Source organism: Lepidochelys olivacea (assembly GCF_965140295.1).
Source record: "Lepidochelys olivacea isolate rLepOli2 genome assembly, chromosome: 4".
Taxonomy (NCBI): Eukaryota; Metazoa; Chordata; order Testudines; family Cheloniidae; genus Lepidochelys; species Lepidochelys olivacea.
The window spans coordinates 20,401,720-20,419,983 of record NC_140414.1 but is presented as its reverse complement, the minus strand read 5'-3'; the positions used below and the strand labels follow the sequence as shown (position 1 = coordinate 20,419,983).

The window sequence follows — 18,264 nt, the reverse complement described above, 5'->3', positions numbered from 1 at the left end:
TCTGTAGGGAGATTTGCTTTACTGTGAATCCTGCCAATTACATTTTCATAAGAAAAATATTCTCCTCTAACCTTTAAATTCTGAAAACCTTGTTTCATATACAGTTCAGGTGTCTCACTGAAACTCCATGAGGGTGTATAAACATCTTCATCTAATGGTTGAAAAGCAAAGCAGTCGATTTTAGACCTGAGCAAAAAAGCTTATTCAACTTTTCCCACAGAATAATTGCAAAACTATTGGCCTTCCTCCAAAACAATCCGTTCTTTCTCTCCAAATTTAAGTAATTTTTAAAAATGCAAATGATCTTTTATTTTAAATTTTTTCTTTAAAAGAAATAAAGTGCCATGCAATTGTAGCTTCAACTGACTTCACTGAACTAATCCATTGAATTCCACGTCATTCATAATTCTACTTTTTATCGTGAGACTGTCGGACAGAAATCACCAGCTCTTTGTTTTGTTTGTTAGTTTACCAGTCAATGAGGTGGGAACTCTTACACAGCTCAGTTGAGGTATTTTGCGCAATATATACTGTACAACATGTACATGCAAGAGATAGAGGTTTTACTTTTACCAAAAAAAAATGTGAACAATACAAAATGAAGATAGTAACAGTACTAAGCGGTCTTGCCTTTTTAATCTTATGGCAGCTCAGAAGGGAGGTGCTGAAAACCTTGAACTATTATTGTCAGATCAAATGACAAAATTCTTTGTTTTTTCCCATTACACAGATTGGGTACTGATCACATATGATGTGTATAGGGCTAAATATCTGCTTGTTTATTTCTTTGCACCTGTGTACTTTTATTTCCCTATGTAGGCAATAAACGGCCATTTTGCAACTGCATTTTCTGTCCTGTCTTTGTTTCTACTCTTGAGCATTGTTGTATATATCACAAAAGTAGTTGGGAGGCGAAGAGCTGGATGTTGGCACATGGCCCTTACTGATGCTACTTTCTGCTCTGCATCAAATTGTACGTCTTGGTGTTTACAATTACCCACTGTGGGTGGGTAGGAGAGACTGCCCAGATAACTGAGTCTGATCCAAAACCTGTTGTAGTCCGTGAGAGTTTCTCCATTGAATTCAGTGGGTTTTGGATCAGGACTGTTATATGCTTAATGAAAGGTAAGAGGTGTAATTATTAAATGCTAGACATTCACATAATTGGGTTTTAATACAAAAGCCACATCCAGTTCTTGCAGAACCTTTAATGATTAACCTTTATGGATGCAAGTTGAGTATCTGTGAGTGTGAATGATTAGCCCTGGAATTGGGATTTACTAGATATTTCTATGGCAACATAAAGGATGAGCATCTGGCTCGGTCCCTTTGTAGCTGGTTTGGCTGTGTGGTGCTGACAGGGTAAAATACTAAACTAATGCACATGTGAGTGTTACAAAGTGACACAAGCAGATACTACTGTGATGCACACGTGCAGTAGATCTGCAAAGGTGCCTTTTTTTTAAAGCATGCTACCACGCTTGGCAGGCCACAGCGGCTCACTCCCAAGTGCAAGTCTTCAGTTTATCTTCCTTCTGTCAAGAAATCCTGTTTCTTGGTGCTAAAAGGTGAAGTGTGTCCCTCCCCTTTCCACCGTGAAGAGTACCAGTTCAGTACACTGTTTCTGTCCAGCACGTGTACATCAGAGGCTAGGAGTCGGAAGTATCTCTTGTTACTGTTCTGTAGCATCTGCTCAGTGCTAAAGGGAAGGGTGGCTTATCGTCCTCAACAGTGATGCCACTGTGCGAGCAGGTTCAGTGCTTGTGAAAGTTTACAGGGTCTAGAAGCAATAGCACCCACCAGCACAAGCATTTTGACTATTTGTATTACAGTAGATCCTTGAGGCCTGAACTGAGGTCAGTGGTACATGGAGGGAGGGAGGGAGCATGCACGTGGAGATGGAGTGTTTCTTCTACTTAGACTGCAAGCTGTGGAGGGCAGTATGGTCCCCATTTCAACAACTAGGTGAATGGCGGCGCAGGGCATAAGTGACTTTTCCCAGATGTCACAGGGAGCTTGGAGTCCCAGTCCAGTGCTTTAACTTTCTGGTCTTGGCCTGTAACTAGATAGCAGACTTTTTATAAATGCATTATTTTGATTGCTGCCGGGCTTTTCCTGCTTCATTTTTGACCCAGTAGTCACCTTGTGATATCCTGCCTGTTTGAGAGATTAGCTATTAATGTGGTGACTAAGGAGCACGAGGAGAGCAAACTTTACTATTTAAAGTGTCAATGTAACTTTTAATTTTAGGTGGTGACTTTTTTTTTCTTAAGGTCTGATGTCTCACAACCTGCTGGGATTAGAGTCGCAACTTTCCAGGGATATCAAGCATTTGTTTCTCAGCTTTATGGCTCAGGTGGTATCAGACCTTGTGTTATGCTTATAAGAAGCACACGGGATCTTTTTCAGGGGCAAAGGCAATACGCCACATGTATTGGAAATACAACAATTAGCATATGTATACACACACACACACACACACACACGGTAGGAGCCAAGTTCTGTCGGTCACGACAAGATGCTCCGGGGAAGGCTTGGCAAGGCACCCTGTTTATACACTGATTTTCCTTCACTGGGACCAATGAATTTTGCACTGTCATGCTGTAATTAATTGTTTGACGAGTGCTTGTTTTTTTTTAAATTGTCCTTCTCGTCTCTCAGGGATCCCCCAGATTCCCTTCATCTTCAGAGGTGCAAAGCACCAAGTGTTTCCCACCAGCACCATAAATCCCAACACTCCTCTTTGACCTGGGTCAGCTCTCCGATTCCGACCCGGGTCAGAAGGAGGAGGAGGAAGACAACTTTCAGTGAGACTTACGGTAATAAGTCATGTTTGGAAAACTTTACCATGATAAATTTCTAGGATTAAGAGTCAATTGTGTGTAGGAAAATATATCCGTGATTTACGTGAAAGCTTTCTAAATCACTTCTAAAAATGGGTCTGACTCTTTTTTTCTGAAAATTTTAACCTAAGTGATTTAGGAACTCAGGAGGTAGTGGGGCACCTAGGAGAGATCGCCTTTATATTAAGTGAATGTAGGCATGGTGGTATTTGGTCAGTTCATCTGCCATGAACTTTGAACCCAGCTGTACTTCAGGCCTTCACAACATCCCATGTCAATGAGTTCCGCAGGTTGACTGTGTGTTGTATAAAGTACTTCCTTATGTTTGTTTTTAAACTGTTGCCTACTACTTTCATTGGGTGATCCCTGGTTCTTGTGTTCTGTGAAAGGGTAAATAACACTTATTCACTTTCTCCACATTATTCATGATTTTATAGATCTCTATCATGTACCCTTTCTATTTCTAATATATCTTTTATGAAATGGGGCGACCAGAACTACATGCAGTATTCAAGGTGTGGGTGTACCATGGATTATTGTATGGTGCCATTATGATATTTACTGTCTTATTATTTGTCCCTTTCCTAATGGTTCCTAACATTCTGTTAGCGTTTTTGACTGTTGCTGTACTGTTGGATCATATTAAAGAAGTTCTGTATTAAAATCACAAATGAGTTTGATTCCCCATAGTTTAAATTCCAGGGTATTACTAATTAAGAGGTCTCTTGGTTTTTGGTACTGTTTCTCTCCCTCTGTGTGAAACTTGCAATCTGCTAATTGTGTTAGTACATTCTAAGACAGAGTCTGTTCTCAAAGCAATTCTTTGAAACAACAACTACTCACACAGAGAGAGACTCAAAGCAATACTCTGTAATAACAGAAACAGCACCCAGAGACTCCCCGCCCTTCTGTTGTATTCATCTCGCTTTGTTAACAATTGTGATTAAAATAGAGATAGAGCTTGTATGTGGATGGATGCTTGGTGTGGGTAATAACTGAATGATCAGGGAGGTGCCAGCCTAAGAATCCAGTGTCCAGTGGCTGAAGAATGCGTCAAGTGGACACAACCAGAGGACCCCCGGAGGGCAGACTGAAATCCACCCAACAGCCTCAAGGATGGGAGAACCAAAGAACAAGATAACATCTGGCAGCACGGAGCCATCAGGAATGTGCCATCTGCTGATTGATTCAGCAACAGCAAGATGAAGCAATTCCCATAGACTGGCATAGGAATAAATTCCTATAAAAATGGACTCTAGAAAGTGAGAACTTTGGGGTCTGATTCTGCAAACCAACTTCCAGGAGCATCAGATGAGCATCTGACAAGGCCCTGTTCCCTCCTCATGGCCAGGCCACCTGGCCAGTGGCTTGGCATGAGCAACTCTAAGGCTGGTAACTATGATGATAACCTTGCAGAACCTGTGTGTGTGTGTGTATGAATGAATGTGTGAATAAATATGAAATTGAATGGAATGTTATAGCTATAACTAACTACTTACTTTGATTTTTTCTGTATTCACAATAAATGTGGCATTTTGCCTTTTCCCCTTTAATAAGATCCTGCTGGTTTTTATTTTATTGGTATAACAGTACACTGAGCAGATATTTTCAGAGAAGTATCCATGATGACTCCAAGATGTTTGGGTGATAACAGCTAATTTAGACCCCATCATTTTCTATATGTAGTTGGGATTATGGTTTCCAATATGCATCATTTCACATTTATCAGCATTGATTTTCATCTGCAATTTTGTTTCCCAGTCACCCAGTTTAGTGAACCTTGTAACTTAGTTAAGTCCAAAACTGCCTGCAATCTCGAGTAATTTTGTTTCATCTGCAAACTTTGCTACCTCACTGTTTAACCCTTTTTCCAGATAATTTATGAATATATTGAACAGGACTGGTCCCACTGCAGATCCCTGGGGACACTGTGGTTTGTGTCTCCATTCTGAAAACTGACCATTTAGTCCTACCTTTTTGTTTCCTGTCATTTAACCAGTTACTGATCTATGAGAGGACCTTCCTTCTTATCCCATGACTGCTTAGTTTACTTAAGAGCATTGGTGAAGGCCCTTGTCAAAGGCTTTCTGAAAGTCTAAGTACACTAGATCCCCTGGATCACCCTTCTCCAAATGCTTTTTGACCTCCCCTCAGAATTCTAATACATTGATGAGGCATGATTTCCCTGTACAAAAGCTGTGTGTACTCTTCCCTAACATACTGTGTTCATCTATGTGTTTGATAATTCTGTTCTTTACTATAGTTTCAAACAATTTGCCTGGTACAGAAGTAAGGCTTACCAGCCTGTAATTGCGAGGATCACCTTTGGAGCATTTGTTAAAAACTGGAGTCACATTAGCTATCCTCCAGTCATCTGATAGAGAAACTGATTTAAGCGATAGGTTACATACCACAGTTGTTAGTTCTGCAATTTTATATTTGAATTCCTTCAGAACTCTTGGGTGAATACCATCTGTTCCTGGTGACTTATTACTGTTTATTTTATCAATCTGTTCCAAAACCACCTCTACTGACACAGCAATCCAGGACAGTTCCGTAGATTTGTCACCTAAAAAGAATGGCTCAGGTATGGAAATGTCCCTTACATCTTCTGCAGTGAAGACCAATACAAAGAATTAATCACAACAGCCTTGTCTTCCTTGAGTGCTCCTTTAGCACCTCAATCGTCCAGGATCCCACTGATGGTTTCGCAGACTTCCTGCTTCTGATGAACTTAAATTTTTTTTTTAGGCTGTTGGTTTTTGAGTCTTTTGCTAGTTGCTCTTCAAGTTCTTTTTTGGCCTGCCTAATTATACTTTCCTTTTGGTAGTGCTGCTGGGTGATCTCTTGTAAAAAGCAGGGATCAGCGGGGAGTAACTGTAGGGCTGGCTCTAGGTTTTTTGCTGCCCCAAGCAAAAAATTTGCCATCCCAAGCTCCGAGAGCACAACTGCCCAAGCAAAAAAAAAAAAAAAAAGAAAAGAAAAAAGGGGGGGCTGGAATGCTGTCCCTGGAATTGTGCTGCCCCGAGCCCATGCTTGCTTTGCTGGTACCCAGAGCCGGTCCTGAGTAACAAGAAAGTGACGATTGTGGCAGTTCCTGCCACCTTCAATCAAAGGCTGGGAAAGTCAGATACCAGCAACAAGGAACAACAGAGTGAACAGCCAAAAGCTCAGGATAGCGGCCAGTCCCACTTTTGGTCAAGGTTTTCAAAAGTGATGGGTGATTTTAGGTGCTCAACTTGAGACACATTAAAAGGGTCTGATTTTCTTCGCAGGGGGCAGCACGTCTTGAAAATCAGACCCCTTTAAAGTGTCTCGGGTTATGTATCCAAAATATTTTTTTGTTAAATCTTGGCCAAGTTCTGGGTTTCCTTTAAAGGTTTCCTTTAAAACCACAGAATAACCTGTGGTGTGATCCTCTTTTTAAGGGGAAGAAAGAGAAATAATTCACAGAGAAGCCTAATGGTTGTTGACTGAGAGTTTAAAATATACATTGAAGTTTTTGTGGCCGGCCACTTTTGAGTTATGAATGGAAAAAACATTTAAAAAGAGGACTTAATTAATTAGATTAGACCTCAGGAAACTGTAGGACTAGGGTTATCTACTACATACAGCTGAGCAAGGTAATGGATAAAGGATTTAATACAAACTCTCGCTGAATGGGAGGGAAGAAGGAATGTGTGTTTTGCAGGATCATGTACCCAGCTGTTTTCATAAAATAGGGAGCTTTTATTTAGAACTACATCTTATGGAGTAATAATTGCATTGGAATGAGGTGGCTGCCTTAGGCAATTTTACCTAAAGAAACTTCACCTGCATGTTTGTTTTTCTTCAAAGTTTTCATTTGAAATCCCAGTGGAACCAAATCTGAAACCACCAAGTGCATAAATGATTGCACTTTAATTGTACTGTACATTATGCCATACAATCAGAACAGAAATGGCAACTCAAGGAAAAGAGAAGCCAGTCTAGTTTTGTATCTGGTAACAGCAGAGTTGTAATCGCATAGCAGTCTGTACCACCACTAATGACTTTTGTGAAGTGAAATGCACTGATCCAGATCAGCATCCTACATATGTTTCTGCTTACCCAAACAGGTGGCTCAAATAGCATGGTAATGAATGGAACACAAATATTCACAGGAGTGAGAACATGGATAGGCCACTGGGACTGGGAGTCAGGACACCTGGTGCTGTTTTCTATGCTGCCACTGACCAGCAGTGACTTCCCCTCTCCATGCCTCTGTTTTGTAAACTGCTTGGGGCACACAGGGACTGTGTCTTACTCTGTGTTTTGTACCACACTTAGCACAATGGGGATCTTGGTTAGAACCTGCTGTAAATCAGAGATCTAATAATGAGAACTCAAACTTGCAAGGGGGGAAAGCAGAGAGTTTCTTCATGAAGAGTATTACCTTTTAATAAAGCCTGTTGCTACCATCTGGCATGTATGAGCAAGGTAGGGAGTAGCACTTGACCATATACTTACTCCTTAAAACAGGGCCTCACAGATGTGATTCATGGAGTCCTCCCTGGCTGGGCACCAGAGGATGTTCTCAGAACCAACTTGTGGGGGGAAAGGGCCATTGGTCCATAAGTCTCTCTTACAAGGTGGCCCTTGGCCTAGGGTAATAGTCCTCCCCCACTAACCCCACAGGTGAAACTAAAGTTCCTGGAGCACAGACAAGGATCAAAGATCAATCAGAGGAGGTGCCTCCTCGGTTTCTCTCCTCGGCCCTGCTGCGTCCTGTACTTAGGTAACTAATCTATGTGTGAGCCAGAAGAGACCAGAAACATACATGAGGGCTGTGGAAGCAGGGTTTGTTACACATAGAAGTTTTACACAGTCAAATCATGTCATCTGGAAAAATGGGTTCTGTACTGGAAATGCTAGTCTACCTTGAGTTTTACTAACACTCAAGTGGGTCAGGGTGACTGCTTGAATAAGACTCTCAATACTCCATTGTTTGCAGTAGTAGCCTCAATACCTTAGGCTCTTTCTAGAGCTACAAGAAGGTATAGCCCCTGTCCTAAGGAGATGCAGTCTAAGAAGAGGCAGGTTGACAGAGATTAGGGAAGGGTTTGGGGTGAGGATGGGGGGGGGGTTTCTGTACAAATCTACAACATTCACTATAGACAGCATGGCAGAAGTGAGTTAAGAGGGACTGAAAAGCAGAGAGGCTAGGGCCTGTTACCTGCACAAAATTCTCTGTTACTCGCACACTCTAGGGCACCCACCCTTACCCCGTTCCTAGGGCTCGGGCGTAACCCTGTCAATTGAAGTACCCACCCTCACCCAATTCCTAGGGTTCAGGGTGTAATTTTCTGTGGGTTTGCAGGACCTTTTACCAGTGAAAAAGCCTTATCCTCTATTTATGAGCAAGCACCGAAAACAGAATGCACACACGACACATGCAGTGCTCACCACTCCCAGCCAGGCAGATGAACTTGAGGGCCGGTCAGGATCAGGTCCATCTGGGGACTCCAGTTTCTGCATGGTGTCACTGGCAGAGTGTTGAGGTCTGGCAGCTCTGTTCTTGGGGCTGTGTCCTGGAGTTTGTTCCCAAAGAACTTCCTTTTAGACCCAGTTTACACAGTGAAACTTGAGCCCTGCTTAGCTATACCTTAACCACTTATTTAACTAAAATTTTTCTCAACAATCCCAACAAAATTTTCTAACCAATCCTACCCCACCACCTTGATTAATTTACACCTAGCAAAATTAATGATGTAACAGACAGAAACAATTAAAGAACGGGACAGAGATCATACAGACAAACAATAGGGAAGTAAGGACCATAATGACAAAACAAGAAAGGAAAGCGGATTTCACCACCACCGCTATTGATAAGGCCATCAAACTAAGTTTTCTTTAACCACCTTAAGATCTGTTTCTTTATCTGGTGATAGTGGGGGCCATTAGGACTCCTTAACAACCTGATATTACCTTTTTTTAATGTAATTTAGATGGACTGTGAGGATGCGACGTCCTGCTTCTCAGCTAATGGCTGCTGCTCTTTTTACATGGCTGCAGACAAAGGCCTTGCAATATGGCTGCAGACCCAGGCCTTGTCCTTACAGCCTGGCGGATGGACACTCAGAGGTCATACCATGCCTAGGGGGCCGTGTGGAAGACGACACAGAGGCAGTTGTTCAAGACGTTGACAAATGGGTGGAAGCACTGGTGGAGTTGAGGGTCTATGATTAGAGGTGGTCAGGAGACAGAGTTACATAGAGCTTGAAAGGAGGTGCCAAGTAGCAGCGTGCGAGCTAGCAGGAGGGAAGCGATGTGCTTTTACTGACAGCTGAAGAAGAGGAGTTTTACCCTATGCTGTAGGGTACAGTAGTACACTTTACTCATTATTCAATAGTTAACTTATGCAGGAATAGGGAGGGTCCACTCGAATCCTCCCCGCAACATATTTGGAGCTAAGCTCTTCACAGTATGTGTCTCAATAGCAACATTAAGCATTCACAAGGCAGCGTTCATGCTTACTGTTCCGATCAAAATCGGCGCAAATCTGCACTCTTTCCCCTGAGGTTGACGAGGGCAATCACAACTAACTATAGAGTTTCAAACTGCAGCCCTTAAACATGCGTAGTAGAGTAAAAAATAGTATAGCAGGTTGTAATAGTAGTTGGGAAATCAGTGAACCGTTGCCCTCCAGGAAAGGAATTTCAGTCCCTCAGTCAGCCGGCTTCTGTTCGGTTCCCTTTGCTGGGAAAAGTCAGTCCAGGACTTGCACTGCACTGATGCTGTTACTGGTTTGAGAGGGGAGAAAAAAAAGTTGGTTTTGTTTTTGTTTTTTTGAAAAGAAGGCAGCAACTGTTTTTAGTTACTTAAAAGTATCCAAACCAGGCGTCAATTACGGCAAATTGCAAATGGCAATTCACAGTGTCTCTGAACAGGGGGGCTGTTCACGCTCTGTTCCTGCCACTGTGGGGCCTGTGATGTTTGAATGCCGGTAGTGATAGGGGGGGAATGTGGGTTAATTATCCAGGCACCTGTTTCTGATGCCTAGACGTTCGGGAACGAAACGTCTTACGCCCCCATTTCCAAGCTTCTCTGAAATGAATCATCTCTTGGGCGATGCCGAGCGTTTGCATAACGCTCTTTTTCTTCCAAGCCCCCCCGCACTCCCCCCCCGAAATACTGCTCCCCCAAGTGTAGAACGTAGCAGCGGGTTAATGGTGCAGAATAGCACTAGGGGCTGGTCTCTGCAGGGGAAGGGAATTTGAAGTGGCAGAATATAATATATTGCTAGATTCTTCTGAATGTCGAGTGGCAGCAAAAGCAACTTGCGTATGATTAGACTCCTCACCCTCTCTCCTGTAGACCCCTGGCTGTTTTTCAGTATGAACTGGTGAGCCAGAGAAACAAAACTATTTTGCTGTGTAGTCTTGCACCTCTTTCTCAAGGTGCCCACTGGAAGGTGGCGATTGGCTACTGCATATACAGTACCTCTGCATCAGCTTATGAAGCAATATCTGGATCCATGGTGCATTGGGATACACGCAGGCTCTCTGTTTATTCTTCAGGGTAAGTCTGAAAAATAATGGGGTCATTTTAGCGTCTCATAATATCAATCCTTGGGACATCTTCCAGGCGGTCACCTAGCGAGAAGAGCCGAGGCAGATTACAGTTTTGTGGGGCCCTGGGCCAAAGCAAGTGGGGGCTCCCTCCCCACCCCTTTAGCCTGCAATCCCTCCCACCCCCCACCCTACCTGGTACTCCTGCCAGGGAACGGGGACTTGTCCTGCCTACCCGGCACTGCTGCTGGGGAGCGCGATCGGGGCACAGGGGCTTCCCCTGCTCCCCGGCACAGGAGCGCCAGCGGAGCAGGTCGGGGTGTGGGGACACGCAATTTTCCAGGACCACCCAATTGGCCGGGGCCCCCGGGCACAGGTCCCATTGGCCAGTGGCTAATCCACCACTGCAGTTGAGTAATTCTGCAGTGTTGAAGTGGGAGCTGGGTTTGGGTGTGTAGAACTGGCAATTTCAGCATTCAGTGCAGTGCACCGGTGCTGACCCCTCAGGGCATGTCAGAGTTAACTTGGGTTCTTACATGCCTGCTGCCCCAACCCTCCTGCTGTCCACACAAAAAGCTCTGACCCAGGTTTGATGGTGGTGCTCTAAACCTGGGCTAGCTGGCATGGCTGGGGGTGTGGGTTAAATCTCAGGTGTTGCCTTCACTCATGCCAGTAACACACCCACATTGCAGCCAAGGTGCAGGCTAAACCACTCAAGCACGGATAGTCCTTAATTTCGCTCAAAGTTCTCACATTTCGCTCTCGGTGCCCAGAAGGACAGACAAGTTCTCCCACAATTCATTAGGAAAGATTCATAGAGCAGCTCAAAGAACACAGTTCTTACTGCACAGGAACCACGTGATATGCCCCCAGAGGTCTGTGCGACACACTGGGGAGCACAGGCCCAGTGAGGACGTAGTAGATTTTGGTGTGATTTCGCAGTGTGGCTGTTTACACCTGCGCATGGCTGACTCAGTTGCTATTCACCCCAGCTCACTCCGCAGTGAAGATATAGCCTAAGTGTTGACAAACACGTGCCAGGGGCTTTCAGCGAAGCAGGGTTTACCTTATTTTAAGCAAGGTTAAATCCTGACTAGCAAAATTGGTGCAAATCTCTGAATATCTTTGTTTACACTTAGGGTATGTAGGGAGAGGAGTTTATGGCTGTGTTATAACTCAAGTAACAATTGGCAATTAACTCATTTTAGCCAACTCCTCTGTAAATGACAGTTTAGATACTCTCTGCAAATGTTTGTTCCAGGACACACACAGCTGTGATGTACCCCAGGCAGAGCCCTACAGTAAACCACAAAAATTTGTGCAGTGTCTAAATTAGCATTTACAAAGGTGCTAGCTAACTTGAATTAACTGGCAACTAATTAAGTTGAGTTCCAATGGGGCCACAAACACTTAGGGGGGAGCAGAGGGGCAGGTATCCTGCGTGCTCAGTCAGGGCTACTCCTGAGTGCAAATATGGCCTATATTAAACTGACAAGAGCCATGTTTACATCAAGTTAACATAGTGTCCACCGAGGGGTTTGCGCCAGGGCTTGTCTACGCAGGAAATTTATACCATTAAGCTAAAATGTGAATTTAAAACATTAAAAGTTTTAATGATATAACTCCCTGCATGGACACTAATTGGAATACGAGCGGCTTTTTCTGGTTTAGTTTATGTAATTTTTGGAAGGAGTTCAAACTAAACTGGAGAAAGCTACTCTTATTCTGGATTAAAAGTGTCTGTGCGGGGAGTTATCCCAGTATGGCTATAGAAGTTTAACTCCTCAGATATAACTGGAAACATTTCTTGTGCAGGCAAGCCCTGAGACACCGACTTTGTCTAGACTAGGAAAAAGCATCTGTGGGTTCCTTGTGTGGCAGCTAACCTGTTCTAATTAAGTTCTCTTAAGAAAAAAAAAAAGGGAGGGGGGAAGTGAGCTGGCCATCTTCAACCCTGGGGTCTCCTCTCTTTTTAAAGGTGTTAAAACTTGTCCGCTCTCACTGCTAAATGTGAAAGATCACTTAATTAAAACTTGGTAGCTAAAGCCTGACCTAACACACCAAGGCCTTGTCTATGAAGTTGTGCAACTTTACTTGTATAGTCAGAGGTAAAGTACAGCCTACCCAGGTGGGTTATACTGGTGTAGAGGTGCTTTATACGGGTCTAGCTATTCCTGTACAAGGAAGGGGAATAGCCCATACTGGTCTGAGGCACCTTTATACTGCTATGGCTGACGCATACGAGGGCTTGTACTGGTAAAACTATTTCAGTTAAAAAAATATATAAAATCACACCCCTTAACTGAAATAGCTGTATCTGTTATAACTCTCGAGGGTGTACCAGGCCCACACTGTGCCAGTTTAACTAAAGATGCAATTTAGGGTTACCTCACCCCCTGAGCTACGGAGCTGGGCCCCAGGTCCCCTGAACACAGGGCAGAGGTTGGTTATTTGACTCCTGTACCCGCATGGAGTAACTCACAGGATTGGGGCTGTTTTTTAAATGGATTTGACAGTTGCCAGAAAAATAAATTCATCTCCCGGGTTTGTTTGTTTGTTTTTTTCCCATGAGTCTAAAGATCTGCATTATCACCACAGTGCACTGGGATATCGATTGATAAGAGTTTCTGTGGCCAGCTAAAGATTCTGCAGCGTTCCCACTTCCGCACTTTGAGATAACAGATCAAAACTATTGAACTACAACAGCTGTCTGCCCACCAACATGCGAGTGCACAGCATGTGTGTGTGAGAGAGAACGAGAGTCACACAAGGGTGAGAAGAGGTTGGGGGTGGGTTGTGGAGTTGCTTTGTGGTTGTGGCAGGCTTGCCTTATGGGGGCGGATAGGTGCTGGGTTTTTTGCATTTCAAAATAAAAAAATAAATAAAATAAAAAAAGTTTAAAATAGCGTTATTTTAAACTGGTGCAAACCGCTCTGTGGATAACTGGATATAAATTTGGCTCGTCAGTTTAACTTACCTCAGTACATTTACAGCTAAGTCATACTGGTATAACCAGTTTTAAATTGATTATAAGTGTGTCTTGTAAAAGTACACACAGACTTGCACTGGATTCAACTAAATCAGGCTTACACTATTTTAGTGACACCAGTGCAACTTGTGTCTGTAGAGGTAATCCAGTGGTCAGTGCGAGTTCACTATGGCCCCTAGCTACAAAATCTGGCATTTTAGCTCATGCTGTAGAGACTCATGTGTTTACCTCTGGAGGTCCCCAGTTCAGTATCTGGTACATTGGCCAAGATGGCAGATGTCACAGAAACAAGACCTAACACATTTTAAAATGCACCTTTCCTTAGTTTAGACGAGGCCAGTGAGGATTCAGAGGTCACACCCCATTAAAGTGAATAGAGGCATTTCACATCCTTGCTAGGGGCAATTCTTGCCTCTTCTTGCATAGAGGTCTCAGATTCAGTGGAATCTGTTAGTTAATCTGCAAGAGGTCTGGCAGGATCTCAAGAGCTGAGCCAGGACATGTATAAACAACCCCTGGATAGAGAACTGATCACGCAAACTACTCAGTAAATGAATGACAAAAGAAATTGCATAAATTGAGGGTCATTGGAGTTCCCACTTACATAATCTCCTTTCTTCTACACTGAATCCCCTGAGGAATCACCTCAATAAAACTAATCTTCCAAGCACTGATAACCTCTGAGGTTTGCTTGCGGCATCTGCATCTCCGGTTGAGTAGAAGGCTTTCCATTGGTAGACCTGCAACAGGAAGCGTTGAACAAAACGATCTATTTGTCTCTGTTAGCCAAAAATTGCCAAGGCCCAAACCCATTCTAAGCTACTACAGAGAGCACATCAAAAATAACCTAGCCTCAAAACGAATAAACACTAATGAAAATAACTGTTGAATTTACATCACTGTCTTTTTGACTGTGAGCCATAGCTGTGTGAGGGAAAGCGGAATGGGAATTGAGGGTATGTTGATGCCCTCCTTCAAACTCTCTCTCTTTTGTGATACCTGCAGAACACTTTACAATGGTTAGGCAACTCATATGCTATGAGCACCATTTATCATGCTCACTAATATCATTTCATCATTTCCTTATGCCGCAGGTTGGTTTGTTTGTATTTATCTGTTGTCTACAGTCTTAAACTTAGTCCCTGCCCTGAAAAGTTCATAATCTAGCTCTTTGCTTATACAGTGCCTAGCACATTGGTGCCCTGACTTCTAGACTCTACCACAATACAAGTAATTAATAATACATTTATTCTATGCCCATGGAATAATACATTTATTCTATGCCCATTACAGGGCTGTGTGGAAGGACTGCTGGGGCTCATGGAGCTCCATGGACATCAGCGGGGTTTCACAGAGGCCCAGTAGCCGACCCACGTGCAATCAGTTTCAGGATCAGACCTGTTCAGTTCAGATGTAAACTAACAAATGCCCCGATCCTGTGAGTGACTCCACATGGGTACAGGAGTCTGCCTGCAGGGAGTAACTTACAGGACTGGGGACAAAGACGTTAAAAGGTGGAAGAAGCAGTGAAGGTTTCCTTCAAGCCCGTCTATTACACTGTACTGTATTTACAGAGGTGAGATATCTTTGGAGGTAACTAGTTTGGAAGAACGTTAAAATTGGAGATAGATGCTGAAATGTGGAGCCTAAAGGCATCTACCCTGCAGCTGCAGTGCTGCAATTATGCTGGTATCATGCCATCGCATCGATGCTTCCTACGTCGACAGACGGGGTTTTCCGTCAACATAGGTAATCCATCTCTGTGAACGGCAGTAGAAAGGTCAACAGAAACGTTTTTCCATTGCCCTAGCCGCATCTCATTGGGGGTTAGATTGCCATAACTATGGCATTCAGGAGTGTGAGTTTTTCGTAGCTAGGTTGATCTAAATTTTAAGTATAGACCAGACCTATTTAAGTGGAAATTAGTCTTCTAAGTTCTTAAGCTGCTTCTGAAAAAGGGACTCTTGAAAATTTTACCCACTATCCTGCTCTCCCCAAAATAAACAGGCTCTAACTTTTTCCTTCTGTTCTAGGGAGTTGGATTCTTTTTATAATGAAAATGTTTGCCTTTTGGTTCAACCAAAAAATCATTGGTTTTGTTCTAATAGACTTTTCCACGTTTGAGTTAAATTTTGTTAAGTTTAACCAAGACATAATAACCTTTCATGTAATATTACTTTAAATGTTCATTTTAATTTTCAGTAGTAAGGGTTTTTATTTCAGAAGCTAAGGGACATTTTTAACGAATTAGGCAATTAGGAGATGAAACTCAATGGGAATTAGTCTCTCAAGTACTTAAGTCACTTTTGAATATGAGCACTTTTGAAAATTTACCCAATGTTTTACACAGTCCGTTAGTTCTACCATTATGTACAAAATAAGTGATTGGTACCGTAAAAAGTATAATAAAAGAATAATTGTTATAGTAATAATTCCTTTTGCAATGTTATTGCAGTGAAGTGACAGAGTGTAAAAGACAACTGCAAGAAAGGAGGGGAAGGAGAGGTCAGTGTTTGGGGATTTAAAGTATTGTCAACAGTGCCAATCCCACAAAGGTATATGCACATGCTTAACATACTGTTAGCAGTGCCATAGACTTCAATGAAGTCTACGACTCACGGTGCATAAAGATAGGCATGTGTTTAAGTTTTTGCAGGATCAGGGTCAATTTTACTGATGCCTTGATATTTTCTTTGACTAATTAGGTACCCCTGCTTAGCATGCAGTAGGTTAATTTTTCCAATATCATTACAGGTCCAATCCTGCTCACATGGGACTCAATGGCAAAACTCCAATTGGCTTTAGTAGTAGCAGATATCAACCCCCAACTCTTACTTTACAGTTCCAGGTAAGAAAACCAAACATCAAGGGCCACGGTTTCTGTGGTGATGCTACACAGTAGATATTAAAACTGAATGTTTTGACATCTGTTTCACCAGTAAAATGATTTGAGTTGCCAGCTGACTTGCAGACTGCTGCATGTAATTAATAAATGGTCATATTAAGTTTCTTATTCAAAGTCACTAGCAAAAAATGGTTAAGACAAATTTGATCAGAAACAGAATTGTGTCATTTTAAAGGGGCTGGGTGGAACCTTCTTAATCTCATTTTACCCAGTCAAGAGGGTAAAAAACATGTGGCAGTACTGGTGAACCAAAATGAACCAATAATCTCTCCCTGCCTAGAGTTGTAGAGAGGAAGAATTACTATAAGAGGCATGAGAGATAAATATTAATTTACTCCCCATATGAGAAATCACAAGCCTTTTGCCAAGTTACGTCAAACTATAGTTTCATTTTTCAGAGTAGCAGCCGTCTTAGTCTGTATTCACAAAAAGAAAAGGAGTACTTGTGGCACCTTAGAAACTAACCAATTTATTTGGGCATAAGCCTTCATGAGCTACAGCTCACTTCATTGGATGCGTTAAGTTCCTTCCCCGCTCTGAACTCTCGGGTACAGATGTGGGGACCTGCATGAAAACCTCCTAAGCTTACTTTTACCAGCTTAGGTTAAAACTTCCCCAAGGTACAAACGATTTTACCCTTTGCCCTTGGACTTCCACTGCCACCACCCAACGTTTATCTGGGTTTATTTATTAGGAAAGCATTGTTTGGAAACGTCTTTCCCCCCAAAACCCTCCCAACCCCTGCACCCCACTTCCTGGGGAAGGTTTGGTAAAAAAAATCCTCACCAATTTGCATAGGTGACCACAGACCCAAACCCTTGGATCTTAAGAACAATGAAAAAGCATTCAGTTTCTGAAAAGAAGGATTTTAATAGAAGTAAAAAGTAAAAAAGAATCACCTCTGTAAAATCAGGATGGTAAATATCTTACAGGGTAATTAGATTCAAAACATAGAGAATCCCTCTAGGCAAAACCTTAAGTTACAAAAAGACACTTAAACTGTGCTGAATAGAATGAATATTCCTGTCCTTAATTTCTCAGCCATTTAAAGAAATCATAATCTAACATAGTTTCATTATAACTAACATTTAAAACTGGTGAATTAAAAAATACAGCATGCTCAGTCTCATTTGCAGTGTTGCATTCATATTTTCAAAGATGTTTGATTTGGATATTATAAGGAGAAAAGCAAAACAGGGAGTACTGTACATGGGTTTGGACTATAAAGCACTATAAATAGTGTGTGTGTAGATAGTTCTATTTACTGGTTTGTATATTCCACTATAACACAATGTAATGTAAAAAGGAATACAAGTATAGGCTCCAGTCCTGCATACCCCCACACACTGAAATGGAGCTGTCCGTGGCGTGACAGGCGGAACTCTCTGGATCCGTGCATGGGTATGAGAATCTGCCTACACAGTTCAACGTTCTGAATCAGGGTCTTACTAATCGAGGGGTAGGAATAGCACCCAAGCCAAAAGGAGAGTCATGGCTTATAGGGCTTATTGACAGGTTCATGGTGAACATTACATCCTTTTAAAAGCAAATTATACAAGAGAGTGAAGTTCTAAGGGGAAAAGTTACTCACCAGTCAGTGTAGGGAGGTCAGTTACCATCAGGGCTATTGCCAGGACTACTGCCAGGTTCTTCATCTTGGCCTCTCTTAGACAAGGTCACTGAATGCAGCTTGAATGACTCTTCTTTTTATTGCCACCCAAAAAGGGGAACTTGCAGGAGATTAGCCTTTACAATGGAATTTTCTGTTCAGAGTCCTGTAGTATACGGAAACAAATTCTTCTCTTTTTTTTTTTTTTTTTTTTTAAAGTTTCTTTCCTGGACTTCTCTGATTCCTTCCTCTTAAGAGGTAAATGTTCTGGGCATTAGGGGTTATAGTATCACAAGAGCATATGCAAATTTAGAATTGGGAATGTGGCGTGGCACCCCTTCTGCCTTGTTAGACCTAGCGCTCCCTCCTCTGGCAGGGACCAGGCCTGG

At 42.6% G+C, this 18,264-nt stretch overlaps 1 protein-coding gene across 1 annotated transcript; it reads right to left on the bottom strand.

Annotated features, from left to right (window-relative positions):
* Positions 1-9,570: 9,570 nt before the first annotated feature.
* Positions 9,571-17,921, bottom strand: LOC311519204 (C-X-C motif chemokine 13-like; the record flags this gene model as incomplete). The annotated part of the gene is made up of 4 exons (XM_084625482.1): positions 9,571-9,604; positions 10,305-10,388; positions 13,966-14,101; positions 17,858-17,921. The coding sequence occupies 4 exons, from the start codon at positions 17,919-17,921 to the stop codon at positions 9,571-9,573; spliced, it is 318 nt and encodes a 105-aa protein (XP_084481608.1).
* Positions 17,922-18,264: the final 343 nt, after the last annotated feature.